This window comes from Lactuca virosa, chromosome 7 (assembly GCF_052849685.1).
Source record: "Lactuca virosa cultivar CGN04683 chromosome 7, Lactuca_virosa_CGN04683_v6, whole genome shotgun sequence".
In the NCBI taxonomy this organism is placed as follows: Eukaryota; Viridiplantae; Streptophyta; class Magnoliopsida; order Asterales; family Asteraceae; genus Lactuca; species Lactuca virosa.
This window is the reverse complement of record NC_136432.1, coordinates 135,305,920-135,326,397: the sequence shown is the minus strand read 5'-3', so window position 1 is coordinate 135,326,397 and position 20,478 is coordinate 135,305,920. Positions and strand designations below refer to the sequence as shown.

Genomic DNA, 20,478 nt, shown 5'->3' with positions numbered 1-20,478 from the left:
CTGAAGCCTCACGAGGCGAACTACCCGACGCATGATTTGGAGCTGGGGGCTGTTGTGTTCGCCCTCAAGATTTGGCGTCATTACCTTTATGGGGTTCGTTGTACGATTTACACGGACCACAAGAGCCTGAGGTATCTCATGGACCAGCCAAATCTGAATATGAGGCAGCGTCGGTGGCTTGATGTGGTAAAGGATTATGATTTTGAGATCCTCTACCACCCGAGAAAGGCCAATGTGGTGGCCGACGCGCTTAGCCGCAAGGCAGCGCCGATCAGGGATATCTGTCTGAGGATGACGGTGGTGACTCCGCTGTTGGAGCAGATTCGGGTGGCCCAATAGGAGGCCATGAAGGAGGAACATCGGAAGAGCGAGCGGATTGTGGGGCGGGTTTCCTCCTTCGACTATGATAGCTGAGGGTTATTGACTCTTCACCATAGGGTGTGGGTCCCTTATCATGGAGGCGTGCGCCAGATCCTGATGGAGGAGGCACACAAATCCAGATTTTCTATCCATCCCGGAGCGACGAAGATGTATAGAGATCTTCGTCCTGATTATTGGTGGCTCTGCATGAAGCGGGACGTAGCATGGTACGTGGAGTGGTGCTTGACCTGCAAGAAGGTCAAGGCCGAGCACCAAAGGCCACACAGCAAGATGCAGCCGTTGGATATCCCGCTGTGGAAATGGGAGGATATTACGATGAATTTTATCACAAAGCTTCCCAGGACCGCGCGAGGGGTGGATTCGATTTGGGTCATCGTCGATCAATTGACCAAGAGTGGTCATTTTATTCCGATTCAGGAGAGCATCTCGGCCGAGAAGCTGGCCGACATTTATATCAGAGAGGTGGTGGCGCGGCACGGGGTGCCAGTGTCGGTGATTTCAGACAGAGATGTTCGGTTTACTTCCAGGTTTTGGAAGAAGTTTCATGACGAGCTGGGTACTCGTCTGCATTTTAGCACCGCCTTTCACCCGCAGACGGATGGTCAGAGCGAGCGGACCATCCAGACGCTAGAGGATATGCTGCGGGCATGTGTTTTAGACTTCGGAGGTAGCTGGGATACCTACCTTCCGTTGGCGGAGTTCTCGTATAATAATAGCTATCATGCGAGTATCGATCAACCTCCCTTCGAGATGTTGTACGGGAGGAAGTGCAGGACCCCGATATGTTGGGGCGAGGTTGGCCAGAGAGTCATGGGGAGCACCGATGTAGTGCTCAAGACAACCGAACGGATTCAGCAGGTCAGGAGCAGACTTCAGACTGCGTAGAGTCGGCAGAAAAGCTATGCTGACAAGCGCCGATCGGACCTGGAGTTTCAGGTCGGGGACATGGTTCTCCTGAAGGTGTCGCCATGGAAGGGCGTCATCCGATTCAGGAAACGGGGCAAGTTGGGTCGCAGGTATATTACACCCTTCAGGGTTATAGCCCGGGTGGGCAGGGTGGCCTATAGGTTGGATCTCCCAGCCGAACTTAGTCAGATTCATAGCACTTTTCACGTCTCCCAGTTACGGAAATGTTTGGTGGACGACTCGGCGGTGGTACCCCTAGAGGATATTCAGGTCGATGACAGCCTGAATTACATTGAGCGGCCTGTAGCGATTCTCGACCGGAAGTCGAAGGATCTGAGGAACAAAAAGGTGGAGCTCGTGAAGGTGCAATGGCAGCACCGGAAGGGCTCAGAATGGACCTGGGAGCCGGTGGATGAGATGATGGAGCATTACCCAGAGCTATTCCAGGATCGAGCAGCAGACTTCGAGGACGAAGTCTAAGATAAGTGGGGGAGATTTGTAGCACCTAGTTCCTGGTATGTATTTTATTTTAGTACTTTTGCATTTTTGGCCTTGGACTCGGCGAGTTGAAGGACCAACTCGCCGAGTAGAAGCGGGATGGGACGCGGGATTTAAGTGATGGACTCGTCGAGTCGTCTCCCGGACTCGACGAGTAGGCTCTGTATGGACAAAACCCTAATATGAGGGTTGCACCCTATTTAAACAACCTTATACAGCCTCCATCGCCCCTTTATGCTCCCAAAAACCCTCTATAGAAAACCCTAGCCGTTGTTGAAGCAATCTAAGCCATTTTGGTGGATTTTGGTGTTGATGGTCTTAAGAAGGAAGGAGAAAGGCTTGAGGAAACAAGAGGAGACCAGAAGGGTTCGAGTTTGTGCTTCATCTTCAGCAATCAGAACGTATAAAGTTGCTAACTTGCTTGTTCATTTGCTAGATCCCATTTTGTGGAGATTTAAGGCTTTTTTTAGCCATTTTAGGTAGCCAAGCATGAATGCAAGTGTGGTTGGGGACAAGGCTTCGGATCTAGGTCCTTAAAGGGCTCACAAGGCAGAAAGTGGGTGCTTTTACGCCCAAGAAAGACTCCATGCAACCCAAGAGCTTGTTGTAGGACCTTTTGGACTCAAAGTCCCATGTATGCACGTAAAGTTTGTAACTTTACGTGCTAGAACGATTGTAGGAGCCCAGATCTACCTTTTGGTCAAGTGTTGTACCTCAGAAATCGAGGATTTAGTGTGTGGATGTCATCGACTCGGCGAGTCCGTTCTTGGGACTCGACGAGTCCAAGGCTTTGAGTCCCATATCTGTTGAGGGTCAAAAGGACTCAGTTGGGTGTTAGAAGGGTTGTAACAAGACAGAAAGAGTGACCCAACACATTGGACTTAATTTTAGACCTGGAGTTCATGGGACTCGACGAGTGCTAGAACAGACTCGGCGAGTCCAAGGCAATCTTCTTAAGGTTGAAGATGAACTCGACGAGTTGTTCATACAACTCAGCGAGTCAAGGTCAGGACTTGTTCATCAGTTGAAGGTGAACTCGACGAGTGTTCATCCGACTCGGCGAGTCGGATGAAGGTTCATTGATGTTCGTAAGGAAGGGGAACTCGTCGAGTCGTTGCCAAACTCGACGAGTCGAGTCGTGGATAAGGACGAGTAAAGGGAAGGGACTCGACGAGTTGACGGCCCAACTCGGCGAGTCGGGTCAACTGGAAGTTGACTTTGACTTGGACTTGGTTGGGGGTAAAATGGTCATTTTACCCTAAGAGTAGTTATCAGTTTCTAACTGAGTGTTTGTGGGGATTGTAGCCAGAGGATTTCCGGAGCAGCAGCGGACGGAGGTTTCCCGCACAGATTATCAGCAGCTTCTTGTACGAGGTGAGTTACCTTCCAGTAGGGGTGGGTCTAAGGCCACAATGCCGGCCCATCAAAGAGGAGTATTCGAAAGATGATTGTCTTTGTGATAATTATCTTGGTTTGGTTATGTGCTTTGGTCACGCGTATTATCTGCATGATATGTTACGTGTATTGTAGGGATTAGGTTCCCTGACAGCAGCCCTTAGGGCGGTAGGGTAGGTCAGTACCCGGATATGCCTGACTGCGTGTTTGTACCTTGCTGTTGTATGCTAGTGGTAGGGGGTGGAATAGTCCCCAGTTACTGGTTGAAAGATACCGACGATGGTTACCGGTTGAAAGATACCGATGATGATTACCGGTTGAAAGATACCGACGACGGTTACCGGTTGAAAGATACCGATGATGGTTACCGGTTGAAAGATACCGATGATGATTACCGGTTGAAAGATACCGACGAGGGTTACCAGTTGAAAGATACCGATGATGATTACCGGTTGAAAGATACCGATGATATTGCTTGGTATGTGGTATGATGGGGGAACTCACTAAGCTTTGTGCTTACGGTTCCGGTTTCGGTTTTGGTTTCAGGTACCTCTTCGTCTAAGGGGAAGGAGCCGGCGGCGTAGCATCGCATCACACACACGCATGATTTCCGCATGGAGTTTTCTGGGATTGTACTCTGAAATGTTATTACTTTATGACTTGGGTTTTCAGACATGATTCATTATTTATGAGATGATGTGTTTTCACAATATTTTCTTATGAATGTTTTTATAAGTCGGTTAATTAAAAAGAAATTTTTGGACTTGAAAATTGGGATGTTACATTGCAAACATATTTGGTACTTAGTAAGCTAATATTTGGTTAAATATAAAGATATTCTTGAATAAAAAGGAAAAAATGACAAAAGTTGGAACCTGGAAGGACTGGAGTTGAAGTGAGGAGCTTAAAAAAGCATAAAAGGAAGAAAACCCATGAAAATACACGTCCCACGATATGGCGTCAAAGTAGCGTGGTGTGGCGAAAGGAAAAATCTCTACGATATGCACAATAATGATGCTCATGACGTGAGAATTATAATCTCACGTCGTGAGGAGGATTCTTCCAGAAGATAGTTATGCAGAATGCAGTTTCCTTTCCAGACATGAATTATACGGTGCTCACGACCGAGACAGTAATGCTCACGATGTGAGATAAGCTTTATGGAATGTATAAATATCCTATGATATATTCAATTTTGGGGGGGTTGGATTGGATTTTTTGGACGGATAGTTGAAATTAGAGACCAAAGAAGAGTGAAATTCAACTATTGGAATAGGAGATCAATTGGAGATTAAGAGTTTGAAGACTACACATCACATTCGATTTGCATTGATTTAATTATGTCAAATTCTTATGTTTTTGTGTGCTTATTTTCTGCTATGAGTAGCTAATCATTAGACTTTCGTTTAGTGTTGATGAACCCTCATACTATGTGTTAGCTTCTTGATTTCTATAGATTTTATGAAGTTGGTTAAAGCTTGTGTTTGATTATCATAACCTAGCATGTTAAAGTTTTAGTATTTGTTGCTTTACTTCAAGTTAAGTGTAGTTTAATGACCATTTGAATTGCATGAACGTGATTACCTAGTAGTTTATGATCATTAAATTGCTAGAGCTAGGATTAATCACATCTTAAATTGTGAAGCGAAGATCCTAAAACCCAATTATGAACTTTTGATTTCAAAATATCAATTAAGTCAACTTCGTTAGACAAGGGTATTGAAATGAAATCATTCATTGGTTTAGAATCAACACTGACTTTCGCCTTTTTCTCCTCAATTCGTTTTTCATCAACTTTGACTTTAGACACAACTCTCCACTGTTGAACTGGCGGATTTGATTCTATTGAAGAAAAACTTCCTTTTGACGAAGCATTTAAGTAGCTCTCATAAGCATGCTTGATTTCGTCTTGTGAGAATTTTCCAGATTGATAAGCTTTCCCTTTACCATCCAGCCAATGATTGATATTCTTCACATTCGTTTTACCTTTGACAAACGAAGATTTTGTAGTATATTTCGAAGGAGGATTGGGAAAATTTGGTTGTTTGGGTTTGAATTCCACATTCGTCTTTGTATTTTCATTCACTTTAGCAGAATGTGTTTTTAAGAACATTGGTTTTGTTCGTGATTGGAAACGATTTTGAAACCTTTTATTATATACAACATTTTGTTGACGTAAAGCTTGTGGTGCATTCGAAAATGGTTTTTGACTTGGAACTTGATTAAAAGTCTTTTGGTCATTGAATTGAAAACCATTTCTTTAAAAATGTTGTTGTGAAAACATATTGTTTTGATGATTTGAAACAAACCTTTTTGGTGGATGAGATTTCACAAAATTCTCATTGTTTATCCTATGAAAATTTAGTTTTGAATTAAATTTCAAAACTCGTCGTTTACTTTTTGAGAAATCTCTTTGTGATTTATTGTTTGATAAAACTTTTTGTTATTGAGTGGGTGACTTCATAATAAGAGAGTTGTTTTGAGAAGATGTCTGAACTCGTTTAGACTCTTTCTTTTCAGACGATTTGGTTAATGAAATATTTTGTTTCTTTTGAGACTCAATATTTTGCCAATAAACCTTCTTTCTCGCTTGTCACTTTAAAATCCCATTTTCTTTTAAAATCTTTTCAACTTTCCTTTAAAATCTTTTCAACTCTTTCTTTTCAGACGATTTGGTTAATGAAATATTTTGTTTCTTTTGAGACTCAATATTTTGCCAATAAACCTTCTTTCTCGCTTGTCACTTTAAAATCCCATTTTCTTTTAAAATCTTTTCAACTTGCGTTTTGAAAATTTGATCATTTAATTTGAGTTTTTGAGAAACAACATCATTTGCTTGTTTTTCCACATTTGATTTTTCAGTTTTAACTACCCAAGTTCGTTGTGGTCATTGTCTTTGAAAAGTATATGAGTTCTTGGTGAGATTATTTTCGACTGTGCTTTTGTTTGAGAAAAATCCTTCTTTCGAAGCTTTCTTGTTATCCTCTTCAACCATTTTGTTGAACTCAGCTTTAACTTTATCACCATTCCCTATGGTAACAAACACCTGATTTGGAAAGATAACATCATCTGTGCATTTGAAGTTTGGATACACAACCGAATTTTACTCAAGATAGTGAGAACCTTTTTCTTTCATGACTTTGTCGAACTTCTCAGATTCGCCATAAACCTGATCTACCACAAATATGGGTATTGGTGTTTTCATAGAAACATCAACTTGCTCATCATCATCATCATCATCATTATCTGTCTGATTATCTTCAACAGTCACATGGTCAGGATTATTAACTTTCGAAGTAGCGGGTTGGTCAGTTTCAATTTTAACCGCAGAATCATTACGGATTTATTTACCCTTAGTCGTAGAAATGACATTAATGACAGATAACTTTGAACATTCAACAACCTCCTCCTCCTCAATTTCACTGATATTATCCGAATCATCTTCGATATCAGCAAAATTGTTTTGAGAGTTGGATGTCAAAGCCTTAGTTGTTTTCAAAATTTTGATTTTTTCGTTTTTGGACAAACTATCATTCACAATATCAACAAGATCATTCGCATCTAAGTATTCATCAATTTTCATTATTCAGTATGCATATGTATCATTTGGGAATTTATCGAACTCAGATATTGTCTTTTCACAGTCATAGGAAGTTGAGTCTATTTTCTCCCTTTCGAAAGCTAAAAAGGGCAAAAGCTTCCTATGTTGTTCTTTGCTAATGTCACACGAATGATGTAATGTAGTTAATTTTCCATACAACCTTTTAGCAATATTACAATAGATGTTTCTTTGTTTAATCAAAATACTTTTATCTGTTCTAAGGTTGTCTCTATCACACATTACATTCGTTAACTGTAAGTCTAAATGATCTATGTTAGACTTCTTCGACTCCAAACACCTTTGAGTTTCTAGTAGTTGAGTATTGAACTTTTTGGCATCACTACTAGCAGAAATAAGAAGATCATTAACGTAAGTAATAACTTCATCAAACTCAGATAACATTGAAATATATGCTCTAGAAGGAATATTAAAGGATTCTAAAAGAGAACGTACCTGTGAAGTCATGGGTGACTTGTGAGCAGTAGTCGAAACAAAGCAACTTCCTGTAACTTTCTCCTCTTCCTCTTCCTCGAAACTTGCAAACATCGCTCTGTGAGTGGGATTTCGCATCTCATCGTCATCTGATCCTGACGACCACACTTGATACGTCCCTTCCTCATCTGTCATCCCCTTCGCAACCAAGGACATTCCCTTCACCTTTGCTCTCACTTCTTTAAGCCTTTCTACGTAATAAATTTTGTCCTTCACTCTATTCATTTTCTCATCCCTCTTCTTAAGCATACAATCACTTGCCATGTGATTCACTCCATTACAGTAATGGCAGTGGAATCCTGAGTCACCTTTGAGCTTTTTCTCCACCTTCGCATCTTCAGATTTGACTTCTTCCTTCTCCACTTTCTTTTCCTCACTCACTGACTTTCCAGCAAAACTTCCTTTCACCTCATTTGCTTTTGACTTAGCATTAAATGGCTTTTTGAAGAATTTCTTCACTCGATTGTTCGAGTAAAAAGCCACTGCTTCGTCATCAGAATTGACGATTAATCCTTCATCACTTGAACCTTCTTTCTTAGTTGTCTTTTTCTCAACCTCCTTGCTTGCAACCTTCGACATCAACGCTAGAGGACCTCCCAAACTAATCCTTGATTCCTCAGCAATCTCATTAACTTCAATTTCATGTGTCTTCAACACATTGTACAGATCACTTAGAGAAAAGAAATCGAAGCTCTATTGAGTTTTTAACAACAAGATTATGTTTCGCCATTCCTTGCAAAGTCCCATGATGAAAGTCAGATTGAACTCCATTGTTGACCTGGTCACTCCATTTTTGTTGCACTTCTAGATTAATTCATTCAGACAGTCATAATAGAGCTCAATGGACTCTCCTTCCTTTTGCTTAAACTCTCCCAACTCCAACAAACATTGTTTAATTTAGCTAATTTTCGTCTTCTCACTGCCTTCGTATTTCTCCTTCAATGTATCCCAAATATCCTTTTCAGACTTGTTGCTATGCACATAATTGTACACAACAGGAGGAAGAGCACCACAGAGTTCACGCATACATTTCTTCTCATTTTGACCAGTTTTTCAGCTTGTTGAGCAACATTTGGATTATTAGCAGCAGTTCCAACATTTTGCATCGCAGTAGGAGAATGAGTTCCACCACTAATGCAATTATAGAGTTCCTCATCGATTCCATTCAAATAGTCCTCCATCTGATCAACCCATTGATCATAATACTCTGGAATCAAAATAGGAATCTTTATGGAAGAACCGAGAATATGAGAGTATGAAGTCATGGTGTTCATGTTAAAATGCACCATTGTTGTACGGAAGGATTTTGACAAAAGCTTCAAAAATTGAAATCTAATGTTTAAATCTTTCAAAAATCGAAAAACGAACACTAGTTTACACAAACAAAACGCAGAATCGAATCAATACAAATGATCTATTGCGATTTTTAGAATCAAAAGAGCGGAAAATTATGAATCCAGAACGAGACTCAAAAACTTTTGAAAATTTAAGAAAATCAGATCAAAGCTGAATGAATCCTGCTCTGACACCAAATGCAATTGTGATTTAATCGAGTATGTAATACGAGATCAGAGTTAAGAAAGAACTAAGAACACAAGATCTAAATACAAAGAAATATCAGAGAGTACAATTCGAATGCAAAAGCTCTTTTCTAACTGTAGTATTCATCCGATATATATAGGGATAAAGAAAGCGTACAAAAAATATAAAGGACTGAGACTATAAAGCTTTGATACAAAATGTTCTTATAATAAACAAACATACAAACACACTTCGACACTAACAACGACTCAGACAAACTTCGACATCTCACAACTACTTTCGACCTCAAGACTTTACAATTCATATATTCTGATGTGTGGGGTCATGTGCAATCCTCAATAGATCATTTCACATATTATGTCATTTTTTTGGACTACTTTTCCAAATACATGTGGCTTTACCCTATGAAACAAAAGTTTGATATTGCCACCATCTTTCGTCAATTTAATTTACTCGTTAAAAAATTCTTCAATACTCCCCTAGTCTCCATTTTCACTGATAATGGTGGGGAATATCAGGGTCTTCACCATTTTTTACAAGCTAATGGCATATCTCACTACACTACCCCACCTCACACCCCTGAGCATAATGATATAGTTGAACACCGTCACCTCCATATTGTCAAGATGGGTCTTGCCCTATTCCATTTTGCCAACCTTCGTCTCACCTACTGGACTCATGCTTTCCAAACTGCAGTCTATCTCATAAATCGTCTTCCCACACCCATTATCAATAAGCAAAGCCCCTTTCAATTTATTTTCATCAACCACCAAACTACAATAAGTTAAAATCATTTGGCTACCTTTGTTTTCTATGGCTTAGACCATACACTACCTCCATGCTTCAACCAAGGTCCCTCCCATGCATTTTTCTTGGCTATTCCACTTCCAAGTCTGCCTATAAATGCTTCGATCCAATCACCAGACGTCTCTATCTCTCTCGTCATCTTGAGTTTATAGAAACTAATTTCCCCTATCATGCCACCAAATCTCCTATCACCCACTGATTATACCTTTATTCATGTCCCATATTCATCCACCACTTCTTTCCTAATTCATACTTCATCCACTTTACAGTCATAAACATCTCATATGCATCCTACTTCTTTACCTTCTCCTGTATCCACTCAACATTTATCCAATGCTCCCCTTGTCCATCCTTCCCCAACGTCTCCCACTCGCCCCACTCAGACTAATAAGCCCACTATTAACCCATTTGTCACCATTCACAAATATCAACCTCCTCCTATCCAACTAGAGGACCTCACACCAACCTCTCCTACTCTTACTACACCCACTCCCACCACCTCTCCTACTGTATCTACCACCTCCATACCCACCCCTCACTACTTCCGCCAAGAACTAGAAAACAAAATAAAAAAATATTTCAATCCCTCATTCATAAACTCCACCACAATTCATCTTATTCCCCCCACTCTTGAACCCCATACCTATAAGCAAACTCTTAAAGACCAAAACTGGAGACAAGCCATGAACAGGAATTTAATGCCCTCATGCAAAATGGAACTTGGGAACAAGTTCCTAAAGCTTATCACAACCACATTGGTTGTAAATTGGTCTTCTGGATCAAATGAAATCCAGATGGAACCATCTCTAAATACAAATATCGTTTGGTTGCTAAAGGATTCCTTCAACAATATGGACAAGACAACTTTGATACCTTCAGTCCATTCACCAAACCGATAACCATACTTATCATTCTATCTATTTCCCTTTCACAAAATTGGCCACTAGGCCAACTTGATTTTAATTATGCTTTCCTTCATGGTGCTCTACATGAAGAGGTTTATATGACCTAACCACGAAGCTTTGTTCATCCTGAGTTCCCAAATCATGTTTGTAAGCTCATAAAGTCTCTATATGGTCTAAAGTAGGCAGCACGGGCTTGGTACATGGAACTCAGGTCCTTCCTCCAAACTTGTGGTTTTCGTAAATCCCAAGCATATGCCTCTCTAATAATTTATAATCACAACAACATCATCTGTTTCTTTATAGTCTATGTGGATGACGTTGTACTCACAGAAAATAATAATGCCTTTCTTACAAACTTCATTCATACCTCAGCAAATCTCTTCTCCATTAAAGATTTAGGTTCTCTCCACCATTTTTTTGGAATCGAAGTTATTCCCACTTCTCATGGCCTATTTCTGTCCCAACATGTCCCAACATGGCCTATTTCTGTCCCAACATGTCCCAACATGGCCTATTTCTGTCCCAACATCCCAACATCGACTCCACTAAACTCTTATACCATTCTCAACTCCATGAACGGGTCACGTAGTGTTGATCTTATACCTTATCGGAAACTAGTGGGCTCAATATAGTATTTGGCCTTCACACAGCCAGACGTATCGTTTTCCATTAATCAATTTGCCCGATTTATGCATGCTCCCACTCATGCTCCCACTCGGATTCATTGTCAAGCTTTGAAATGAGTTCTCCGCTACTTAAAGGGTACAACTCATCATGGGTTATTTCTCAAAAAGGGGAACTCTCTTAATCTCAAATCATTTTTGGACTCATATTGGGGAGGGGTCTAGAATGGAGGTCGTTCAACTACTGCTTACATACTTTATCTTGGCTCAAACATTATCTCTTGGAAATTGACACGACAAAAATATGTCTTAAGGTGATCCACTGAAGCTAGTATAAAGAATTAGCCAAGGCAACATCTGATGTATCGTGAGTGGAAAATCCTCTCAATGATCTTGGTATCACTCAAACCTCTTTGCCCACACTTTTTTTTGTGACAATATAGGTATCACGTACCTATGTGCTAACCCACTTTATCACTCTCAGATGAAACATGTTACATTAGACTACCACTTTGTCAGGGAAAGGTCGCAGACAGCTCTCTCAAAGCACTCCACATTAGCAGATGCCTTAACAAAGCCTCTTAATCGAGCACAATTTCTCAGACTTCGCTCCATGATTGGAGCATCCGACAAATCCTCCATCTTGCGGGGGCGTATTAAGGACCAAAGATACACATTGTAATTATACTGATATGTATCCCTAATTTCTCTCCTAGATTGATTCCTTCGTATTGTATTGATCGACTATATTAATCCAATACTTGTAATTGTTTATGTGTAAAAAATATATAGATACACATTCTATCTCCTTTACCTTTATACGACCACTATTTTAAATAAACACTACAAAGAAGGATATCCTAAATTTCAATACCCTACTGTTTTTCTGTACCGTTTTTTCTTGTCCATCCCTTTGTAGATTTGAAAACATAAACCACAGCCGCTATGCATCCACAACATCATCACGTGAAGCTTGTCGAGACCTAAAATCTTTAACATTTGTAATTTCAGGGGAAGAGGGTTGACTTTGTGTCTGCAAGTTCCTGTGTAACATAAGTGTTACATCATTCCTAGAACATTAGCCACACATTAACATTTGTAGTTTGAAAAACGATGATCAAATACAATTAAGAAATTTCTTATCTACTTCGTATCTCCAGCTTCATGAAATTAGGGTCGACCTAGAAATGATAAACGGCTAATGAAGATCTAACAACCATGTGCATGATTTTTAGTTTTCGACTCCTACCTTTTCTGCCCGATGCCAATGGTTTGTAACAAATGTGGATTAGAATCAACTTCAAGAGATGGAAGCATAAGTAATTTATACAACTGGTTTATTTTGGTGAATCGTGAATTAAGCTAATATAAAGATAATGGGCAACTCATTAGAGCGTGCGTTCATTAGATGAAGCTTCAACTTTAAATTGGTAAGAAACAGTGTCCGGATGTTAATAATACTGTATCCCTACAAAGTAATGTCACACATTAGCAAGTTAATAGAAAATAGAACAGAAGACGGCACTCTGGCCCATGAAAGCAGATAGTAGATGTTAGTCAATGGTTGACCAAGTTTTCAGGAGGGCAAGAGCACGTGGGTGACTGGAACGTTGGAACAGGGACGTTGCTATTTTTTCTCTTTTTCTGTTAATTAGCTCTATTTATTAGTTGTAGTTCAGTAAGTCATCATCAGTTGAAATTTCCTTGTACAGCAACTCGATCATTAGGTTGCTAGTCTTCATTCAATAAAAGTGAATCATTCGGCTGCCTATTTCCAATTTTACCCTTGTGAATTTTGTTCTTGTTTATTGTTCCATTGCTTGATCGCCAACATTTGGGATCAAAGCAAACAGATCCTAATCAATTGTATGCCCAAGTATCCTCGATTCAACAATATGACAGCCTCATCACCATCCAATCAGCCCAAAGATAATCCCTTTACTCTTCAATTCCCGATGCTGGCCTCACTAAACTACAACACCTGGTCAATTAAGATGGAAGCCATCATGGATGCCCATGGATTATGGGATGCCATTGAGCCACCAACCAGAGTGGTTGTGGATGAGAACAAGAGCAAGTAGGCTCGAGCTTTCATCTTCCAATCTATACCAGAGGAGATACTTGCACAGGCTGCCAAGAAAAAGACAACCAAGGAGGTTTGGGACTCTCTAAAGTCATGGTATGTGGGTGCAGAGAGGGCCCAAAACGCAAGGTTGCGGGTACTGAAAAGTGAGTTTGAAGCACTCCAAATGAAGGAAACAAAAACCATAGATGAATACGCAGGAAAGATCTCAACTATGATCTCTAAATTTAGGAGTGCAGGGGCAATATTGGGAGATGAAGAATTGGTAAGAAAGTTGTTTGATACAGTCCCAGAAAGGTTTATAAACCTGGTGGCATCGATTGAGCAAAGTTGTGACATGGAATCAATGTCATTTGAAGAAGCAATTGGGCATTTGAAGGCTTATGAGGACAGGCTCCGGCTCCGGAAGGCAAGCACACAGACATATGCTCTGCTACTTGCCAAGGCAGAAGGCTCATCAACCTACCGGAGTCCAAGCAAACCAAACTCTACAGGTGGTCGAGGAAGGGGCGGAAATAACAACCGGGGAGGAAGAGGCAGTTCACGAGGGCGAGGGTCGTCTCGGGGCAGAGGTGGGCGCTGGGGTGGTGACTCACGACAGGAAGCTAACAACTCCAACAAGAAGCCCCGTGATAAGAGTAACATAAGGTGCTTTGAGTGCCAAGAACTTGGCCACTTTGCATCTGAATGCAAGGAAAAGAAGCAGCACGACCAGGAGGTGAACCTGGCTGCAGATGAAGAAGGTCATGCCCTCTTACTAACTGTATGTGGGGAAGTGACATCAAGCATGGTGCTCCTGAATGAAGAAAAAGTCTACCCAAGTTAGTTAAAAGATAGTGAAGATGAGAACGTGTGGTACCTAGATAATGGAGCTAGTAATCACATGACTGGCTCCAAAGCTCTATTTGCAGAACTCAATGAGAATATAACGGGACAAGTACGATTTGGAGATGGGTCCAAGGTCCCAATCAGAGGAAAGGGCACTCTGTTGTTTGACTGCAAAAATGGTGACCAATTCATCATTCCAGATGTCTATTACATTCCAGCCCTTCACAACAACATAATAAGCCTGGGTCAGATGACAGAGGAAGGTTATGCTATAGGTATGAAGAGAGAATTCTTACGCATGTATGATGAAGAAGAGAGCCTGATTATGAAAGTGCAGAGGTCGAAAATCAGGCTATATAAGATAAAGCTGACACATGGAAGAGTCGTATGCTTATGCATGAGAATAGATGATGACTCATGGCGGTGGCATGCACGTATGGGCCACAAGAACTTCAGAACACTGGAAGAAATGGCACGTAAAGAAATGGTGACAGGTATGCCTCGGATTGCTCACCCATACCAAGTATGTGAGGGATGTATGATATCCAAGCAATCAAGACAAAGTTTTCCACAAGAGGCCCAGTGGGGAGCTAAGGACCCACTTCAGTTGCTACATGCGGATTTGTGCGGACCCATTACACCAGCGACCAAGGGAGGGAACCGATACATCCTCTTAATCGTGGATGATTACTCACGATATATGTGGGTGTACCTGATCAAGAACAAAGATGAAGCGTTTAGCATGTTCCAGAAGTTCAAATTACAAGTTGAGAAGGAAAGCAGCCATAAAATCAAGATGTTGAGAACTGACCGTGGAGGTGAATTCAATTCGAACCAATTCTAGGCTTTCTGTGAGCAGACAGGTATCAGGCGTCAATTGACCAGCCCACAACAAAATGGGGTTGTGGAACGTCGCAATAGAACGATCCTAGAGATGACAAGAGCGCTACTCAAGGCGATGGTTGTACCAGATCAATTCTGGGGTGAGGCGGTGAGGCACTCCGTGTACTTGCTGAACAGAACGGGCACAAAAGCGCTCAAGGATGTAACACCATACGAAGCCTGGAAGAAATCAAAGCCCTTAATTACACATTTGATGATTTTCGGATGTGTAGGATTCGTGAAAAAGCTGCGAGGTCTGAGCAAATTGAGTGATCGAAATGAAGCCATGGTGTATCTTGGAACGGAGGAAGGGACGAAGGGGTATCATATGTACGACCCCACTAATCGGCGTATTGTAATTGTAAGGGATGTGGTATTCGACGAGGGAAGGAGATGGGCCTGGAAGGAAGAACTTACGGGGGAGCCTTTTGCCACACCTTACTGGACCAATTATGTGGTCAACGTGACAGCCCAAACTCAACCAGCCCAAGACCAAGAGTCAACTGATGAAGTAATTGAAGAACCCTTGACGCCGTTAAACAACTCCTACCGTGACTATGCACCAGATAACTCGCAACCTGAAGATTCATCACGATCACGAACACCTGGAGTCGGCTCGCAATCAACTCCTACGACTCAATCCTCAAGAAACCAAGAAGGAGATCAGTCAGTGGTTTCTTTCGATGACACTCCAGCAAGGGGATTTCGGTCCCTCAATGATGTCTATGAGAACACAAGAAGGCTGAATGAAGTAGAGATACAAGAATTGTATGAAGAAAACCAGGAGCTACTGTTGGTTGATGATGAACCGACGTCGTACGAAGAAGCATCGGCTGAAAAGGATTGGAAGCAAGCCATGGAATCAGAATTGCAATCAATTGAAAGAAATAACACCTGGACTTTGACCAAATTGCCCCAAATCATAAGGCAATAAGGCTAAAATGGGTGTTCAAACTAAAGAGGGACGCTGCTGGTAACATAGTCAAACACAAGGCGTGACTGGTCGCTAAAGGTTACGTTCAAGAAAAGGGGATCGACTTCGAAAAAGTTTTCGCACCAGTGGCCCGCTTGGAAACCATAAGGCTGATCCTGGCGTTTGCAACGAAAGAGAACTGGCATGTGCATAACGTGGATGGCAACCGAATATGGGCTGATGTATCGCAAGGGCGGTGATGGAAAGCTCATTGGCTATAGTGACACCAGCTATAGCAATGATCGAGAGGATGGAAGAGGAACCACAGGAGTGGTTTACTATTATTCAGGGAATTTAATCACATGGACCTCACAAAAACAGAAAATTGTGGCTCTAAGTTCGTGTGAAGCTGAATATATGGCTGCAACCGCAGCTGCCTGTCAAGGACTCTGGTTAAGAAACTTGTTCAGTGACCTGGTTGGAAAGAAAGCACAAACGGTGAAGTTGTTCATCAATAATCAATCCACTATTGCCCTCATAAGAAACCCAGTCTTCCGTGGGAGCAGTAAGCATATAGACACCAAGTACCATTTCATCCGTATGTGTGTTGAAAGAGAGCAGATCCATGTGGAACATGTAAGTGGTGATCAACAAAAGGCTGATGTGTTGACCAAGGCAATGCCTCGAGTAAAGTTTGCTGAGATGAGAGCAATCATCGGTGTGGAAGACCTGAAGCTGAAGAAAGTAAACATTGAGGGGGAGAAATGTTAGTCAATGGTTGACCATGTTTTCAGGTTGGCAAGAACACGTGGGTGACTGGAACGTTGGAATAAGGACGTTGCTATTTTTTCTCTTTTTCTGTTAATTAGCTCTATTTATTAGTTGTAGTTCAGTAAGTCATCATCAGTCGAAGTTTCCTTGTACAGCAACTCAATCATTAGGTTGCTAGTCTTCATTCAATAAGAGTGAATCATTCGGCTGCCTATTTCCAATTTTACCCCTGTGAATTTTGTTCTTGTTTACTGTTCCATTGCTTGATCGCCAACAGTAGACGAGTGAGAGGTCAAGTCTTCACACTTTTTAATATTTGCAGCATCGTACACTTTACTTTCTTATATTTATTTACATAAGAATAATTGTATTTTTTTATTACATAAGAACAATTGTATTTGATATTTCAGAGTCAACCCGATGTGATTTCATTTTGATAGCACCGATACAAGACTTGCGAGACTTCTTCAATTGACAGGTTTTTGTCACGAGTTGGTTGAAGACACTTTGAAACAAGTTGAGCCAACTCGAATGCTCCCTTTGGAAGATGATTATTATGCTGAAGTTGTGGGTCTATAATCGTTCCCAAATTTACCTTATTCGTTAGCAATGGAGTAGCCCATTCCATCAAAATTTTCTGTTCAAGAGGTATCCTTTCATCATACTTCTTCATCCCTGTTAGCATTTTCAGCAGTACTACTCCGAAATCATAGATCTCAGTATGCACTCCAGTTTCTGCCAGAGAGGTGTTTGATTGGTCAGTTGATAATCTTTCCACAAATAACTCATAAATGAGTTCTTAGAAACGTTCATGTCTTCAAGTTTTAATGCATGTGTTTATATATATATGTATATATATATATATATATATATATATATATATATATTGTAACGCCCTTGGTTTAGAAACAAATAAAAAAAATAAAAGCTACCCCTTGTTTTTAGAAAATGAATGTATACATATGCATATAAAATGGTGTTATAAGTCTACAACTTTTACAAGGGAATTAGCTAAGATGCTTGTACTTGTACTATAAAAGGACTTGAGAAACTATGGGGAACACTAAAGGAATGTTTGTTTTAGAAGAATCTTATAAATTTTATTTAAAAAGAAAAATTGAATGTAAGCAATCAAGTACATAACTTCAATAACACCAAATATGCTATATATAACTGTCATAATAAGTGCAATGTTATATGTCTAGATTAACCTTTAAAGGAGGGGGGAGGGAGGAAGGTTGGGTCCAAAAAAGAGCATATCATCTCCGGGTAAATACAGATTATCAAATGACAAAAAAGAATACTTCAATGACTCAAAATGGGGAAAAAAAATAAAGGTTTGACATGAGACTGAGACTAGACCAATAATTCAATGGAGTGTTTCAACATTTTCCCATATATATTGAGAATGTACAGAAAACTTTATTTTTACAAAAGAACATACCATCTCCGGGCACAGGTCCAAAAATACCATCCAATTTGTCTTTTTCAAAAGTAGAGCAGCCAGGTGGGGCAAGTAAATTGTCTATTTCATAATCCGAAAGCCGAGCATTAAAATCTTAAAAATAAGCAAGAAAAGAAAAACTAAAAATTGTTTTACTTCTTCCATGCAAAATGCAAGCAAGTCAAAGGCAGTCTACATTACCCTGTCCACCAATATATGATTGCCCTCAAAATTGTTATAAGCTCGTATACCCAAAACATAGTTACATTAGCCAAGCAATATCCCAAGAGTCTGGTAATATTGGGATGACAAAAATCTAATAGTTTCAAGTCCAACTGCACATCCAAATTGCCAATGTATTTCAGTGCCTTAATATATAAGCTACAAAAGATCACAAAGCATGAAAAATACAAGGTCTACTAACTTTGCTATCCAAAATAAGTCCCATGTCATCATTTTACATATTGAAAGTACCTTCCAGGTTAGAATATCCTCCTTCCTAACATATATTGCCAAACCAACACCAGATTCTGTACGACCATATGACTTTTCATCAACCCAACCTTTCTAAATGGATCCATTAGAAGTTGGAGAACGCTCCATGTCTTTGAAATCATTTGTTATACTTACCAACTCATCGTATGTGAATGTTATGATACTTCATGTTGTAGATTTCTGGATATGGTGAGCACTATAATCAGATTTGCTAACGAATTTACCATCCTGCTTCACAGATTTGCATCAAAATCTGAAATTTTAGCTGCAAAGTTTGCATCCAACAAAATATTGGACGTCTTCACATCGTGATGTATAACTCCATTTTGTGTTGATGTACCTGTGTGAAGGTAGTCTAATCCCCGAGCTGCACCTACGCATATCTTGAGTCGTTGAAACCAAGATAATGTGGAATCAGCTTTGCAAAGATGATCTTTAAGTGTCCTATTGGGCATTAACTCATAAGCTATGAACATCTTGTTGAACACGAATCTTTGTATGGGAGACAACAAGAATTTTATTAAGACACTTAAGAAGACCTTACACTTTGTGAGACTACTACACACTTTGCTTTCTTTGAGGCTTTCTTGGATGGTTTGGAGCAAATGAGCTCCACACCTATTTATAGGCCTCTTAGGAAGGTTCTAGATACTAGTATACACTTACTACATACTAGATAACTCTAGAACTATCTAACATACTCTATATGCTTCCATATGTTTCTAGAATATTCTACCATGTTCTGGAGAGGTTTAGGTTGCTCTAGTGTCTTCTAGAATGATCCATAACCTTCCAGGGTCTTCCATGTCGTTTTAGAGTATTCTAGACTCTTCCGGTATATTCCGGAGTCTTCCATAGTCTTCCATAATGTTCTAGAATATTCTAGAGCGTTCTAGAACAAGCTAAAGTCTTCTAGATAATATTTGTTCTATTGGGCTAGTGATGATCTTTAACACTCCCCCTCAGCACTAGCCCTCATTCTTCGTACCATGTTAAGCTGACAGCGAAAACCTTCACATTTTCCAATACTCAGTCCTTTGGTGAACAAGTCTGCTATTTGGTCATCGGTCTTGATCTGTCGCATCTCAATTTCTTCCATCAAGACTTTCTCTCTGATAAAGTGATAATGCACTTCCACATGCTTTGTTCTAGCATGAAATACTGGATTTTCTGCCAGCCGAATTGCAGATTGGTTGTCGTAGTGAAGTGGTACCGCATAGTAAACTTTTTGATGTAAGTCCTTCATTAGGAGTACCAACCATGTACTTTCTTGAGCTGCTACGGCCGCTGCTTTGTACTCCGCTTCTGTGGTTGACAATGATATGGTTGGTTGTCTTTTACTACACCATGATATTGGCCCCGACCCAAGCTTGAACACATACCCAGTGGTTGATCTTCGGGTATCATGATGTCCTGCATAGTCAGCATCACAATATCCAACCAACTTGCAGTCTTCTCCTTTTTTATACAAGAGACCATAGTCAATTGTACCTTTGACATATCTTAAGATCCGTCTGGCAGCATCCAAATGAGGTTTCTTCGGACTTTGCATGTATTGACTCATAACTCCAACTGCATAAGCAATGTCAGGCCGAGATAAAGTTAGGTAGATAAGACTACCTACTAGTTGTTGATACATCGTTCTGTCGTCCAACTCTTTTCCTTCATGAGCACATATCTTGGCATTTTGCTCTATTGGTGTTGATATTGGCACTCCAACATGCCAAACTTTTGAAGTATATCTCTTGTATACTTTTGTTGGCAGAGGAACAACCCTTCCTTTGTACGATCAACTTCTAACCCCAAGAAGTGTTTAAGCTCCCCCAGCTCTTTCATTTGGAATCACACCGATAGATTTTATCTTGTTTGATGGATTTCTCTTTCGTCATCCCCGGTGATGATCAAGTCATCC

At 40.5% G+C, this 20,478-nt stretch overlaps 1 protein-coding gene and 2 pseudogenes across 2 annotated transcripts; 1 reads left to right on the top strand and 2 right to left on the bottom strand.

Annotated features, from left to right (window-relative positions):
• Nucleotides 1–18,759, top strand: part of LOC145127174 (receptor-like protein kinase FERONIA pseudogene) — a 183,314-nt pseudogene extending 164,555 nt beyond the window's left edge.
• On the bottom strand, nt 6,844–8,670 carry LOC145126106 (uncharacterized). Of its 2 annotated transcripts, none has more exons than XM_079061522.1 (2): nt 7,235–8,670; nt 6,844–7,124 (listed from the first exon to the last, which is right to left on the bottom strand). In XM_079061522.1, exons 1-2 carry the CDS (start codon nt 7,850–7,852, stop codon nt 7,122–7,124), a joined length of 621 nt encoding a protein of 206 aa, XP_078917648.1. In that variant the 5' UTR covers nt 7,853–8,670; the 3' UTR covers nt 6,844–7,121. The 2 variants fall into 2 exon arrangements, with proteins under 2 accessions (XP_078917648.1, XP_078917649.1); XM_079061523.1 differs by having other exon boundaries at nt 6,844–7,121.
• A 756-nt stretch (nt 18,760–19,515) lies between the features above and the next one.
• LOC145127173 (secreted RxLR effector protein 161 pseudogene) lies at nt 19,516–20,205 on the bottom strand (annotated as a pseudogene).
• Nucleotides 20,206–20,478: the final 273 nt, after the last annotated feature.

Coding starts and splice junctions, on each gene's coding strand:
- LOC145126106 (XM_079061522.1), bottom strand. CDS start 7,852: ATGTCGAAGGTTGCAAGCAAGGAGGTTGAGAAAAAGACAACTAAGAAA.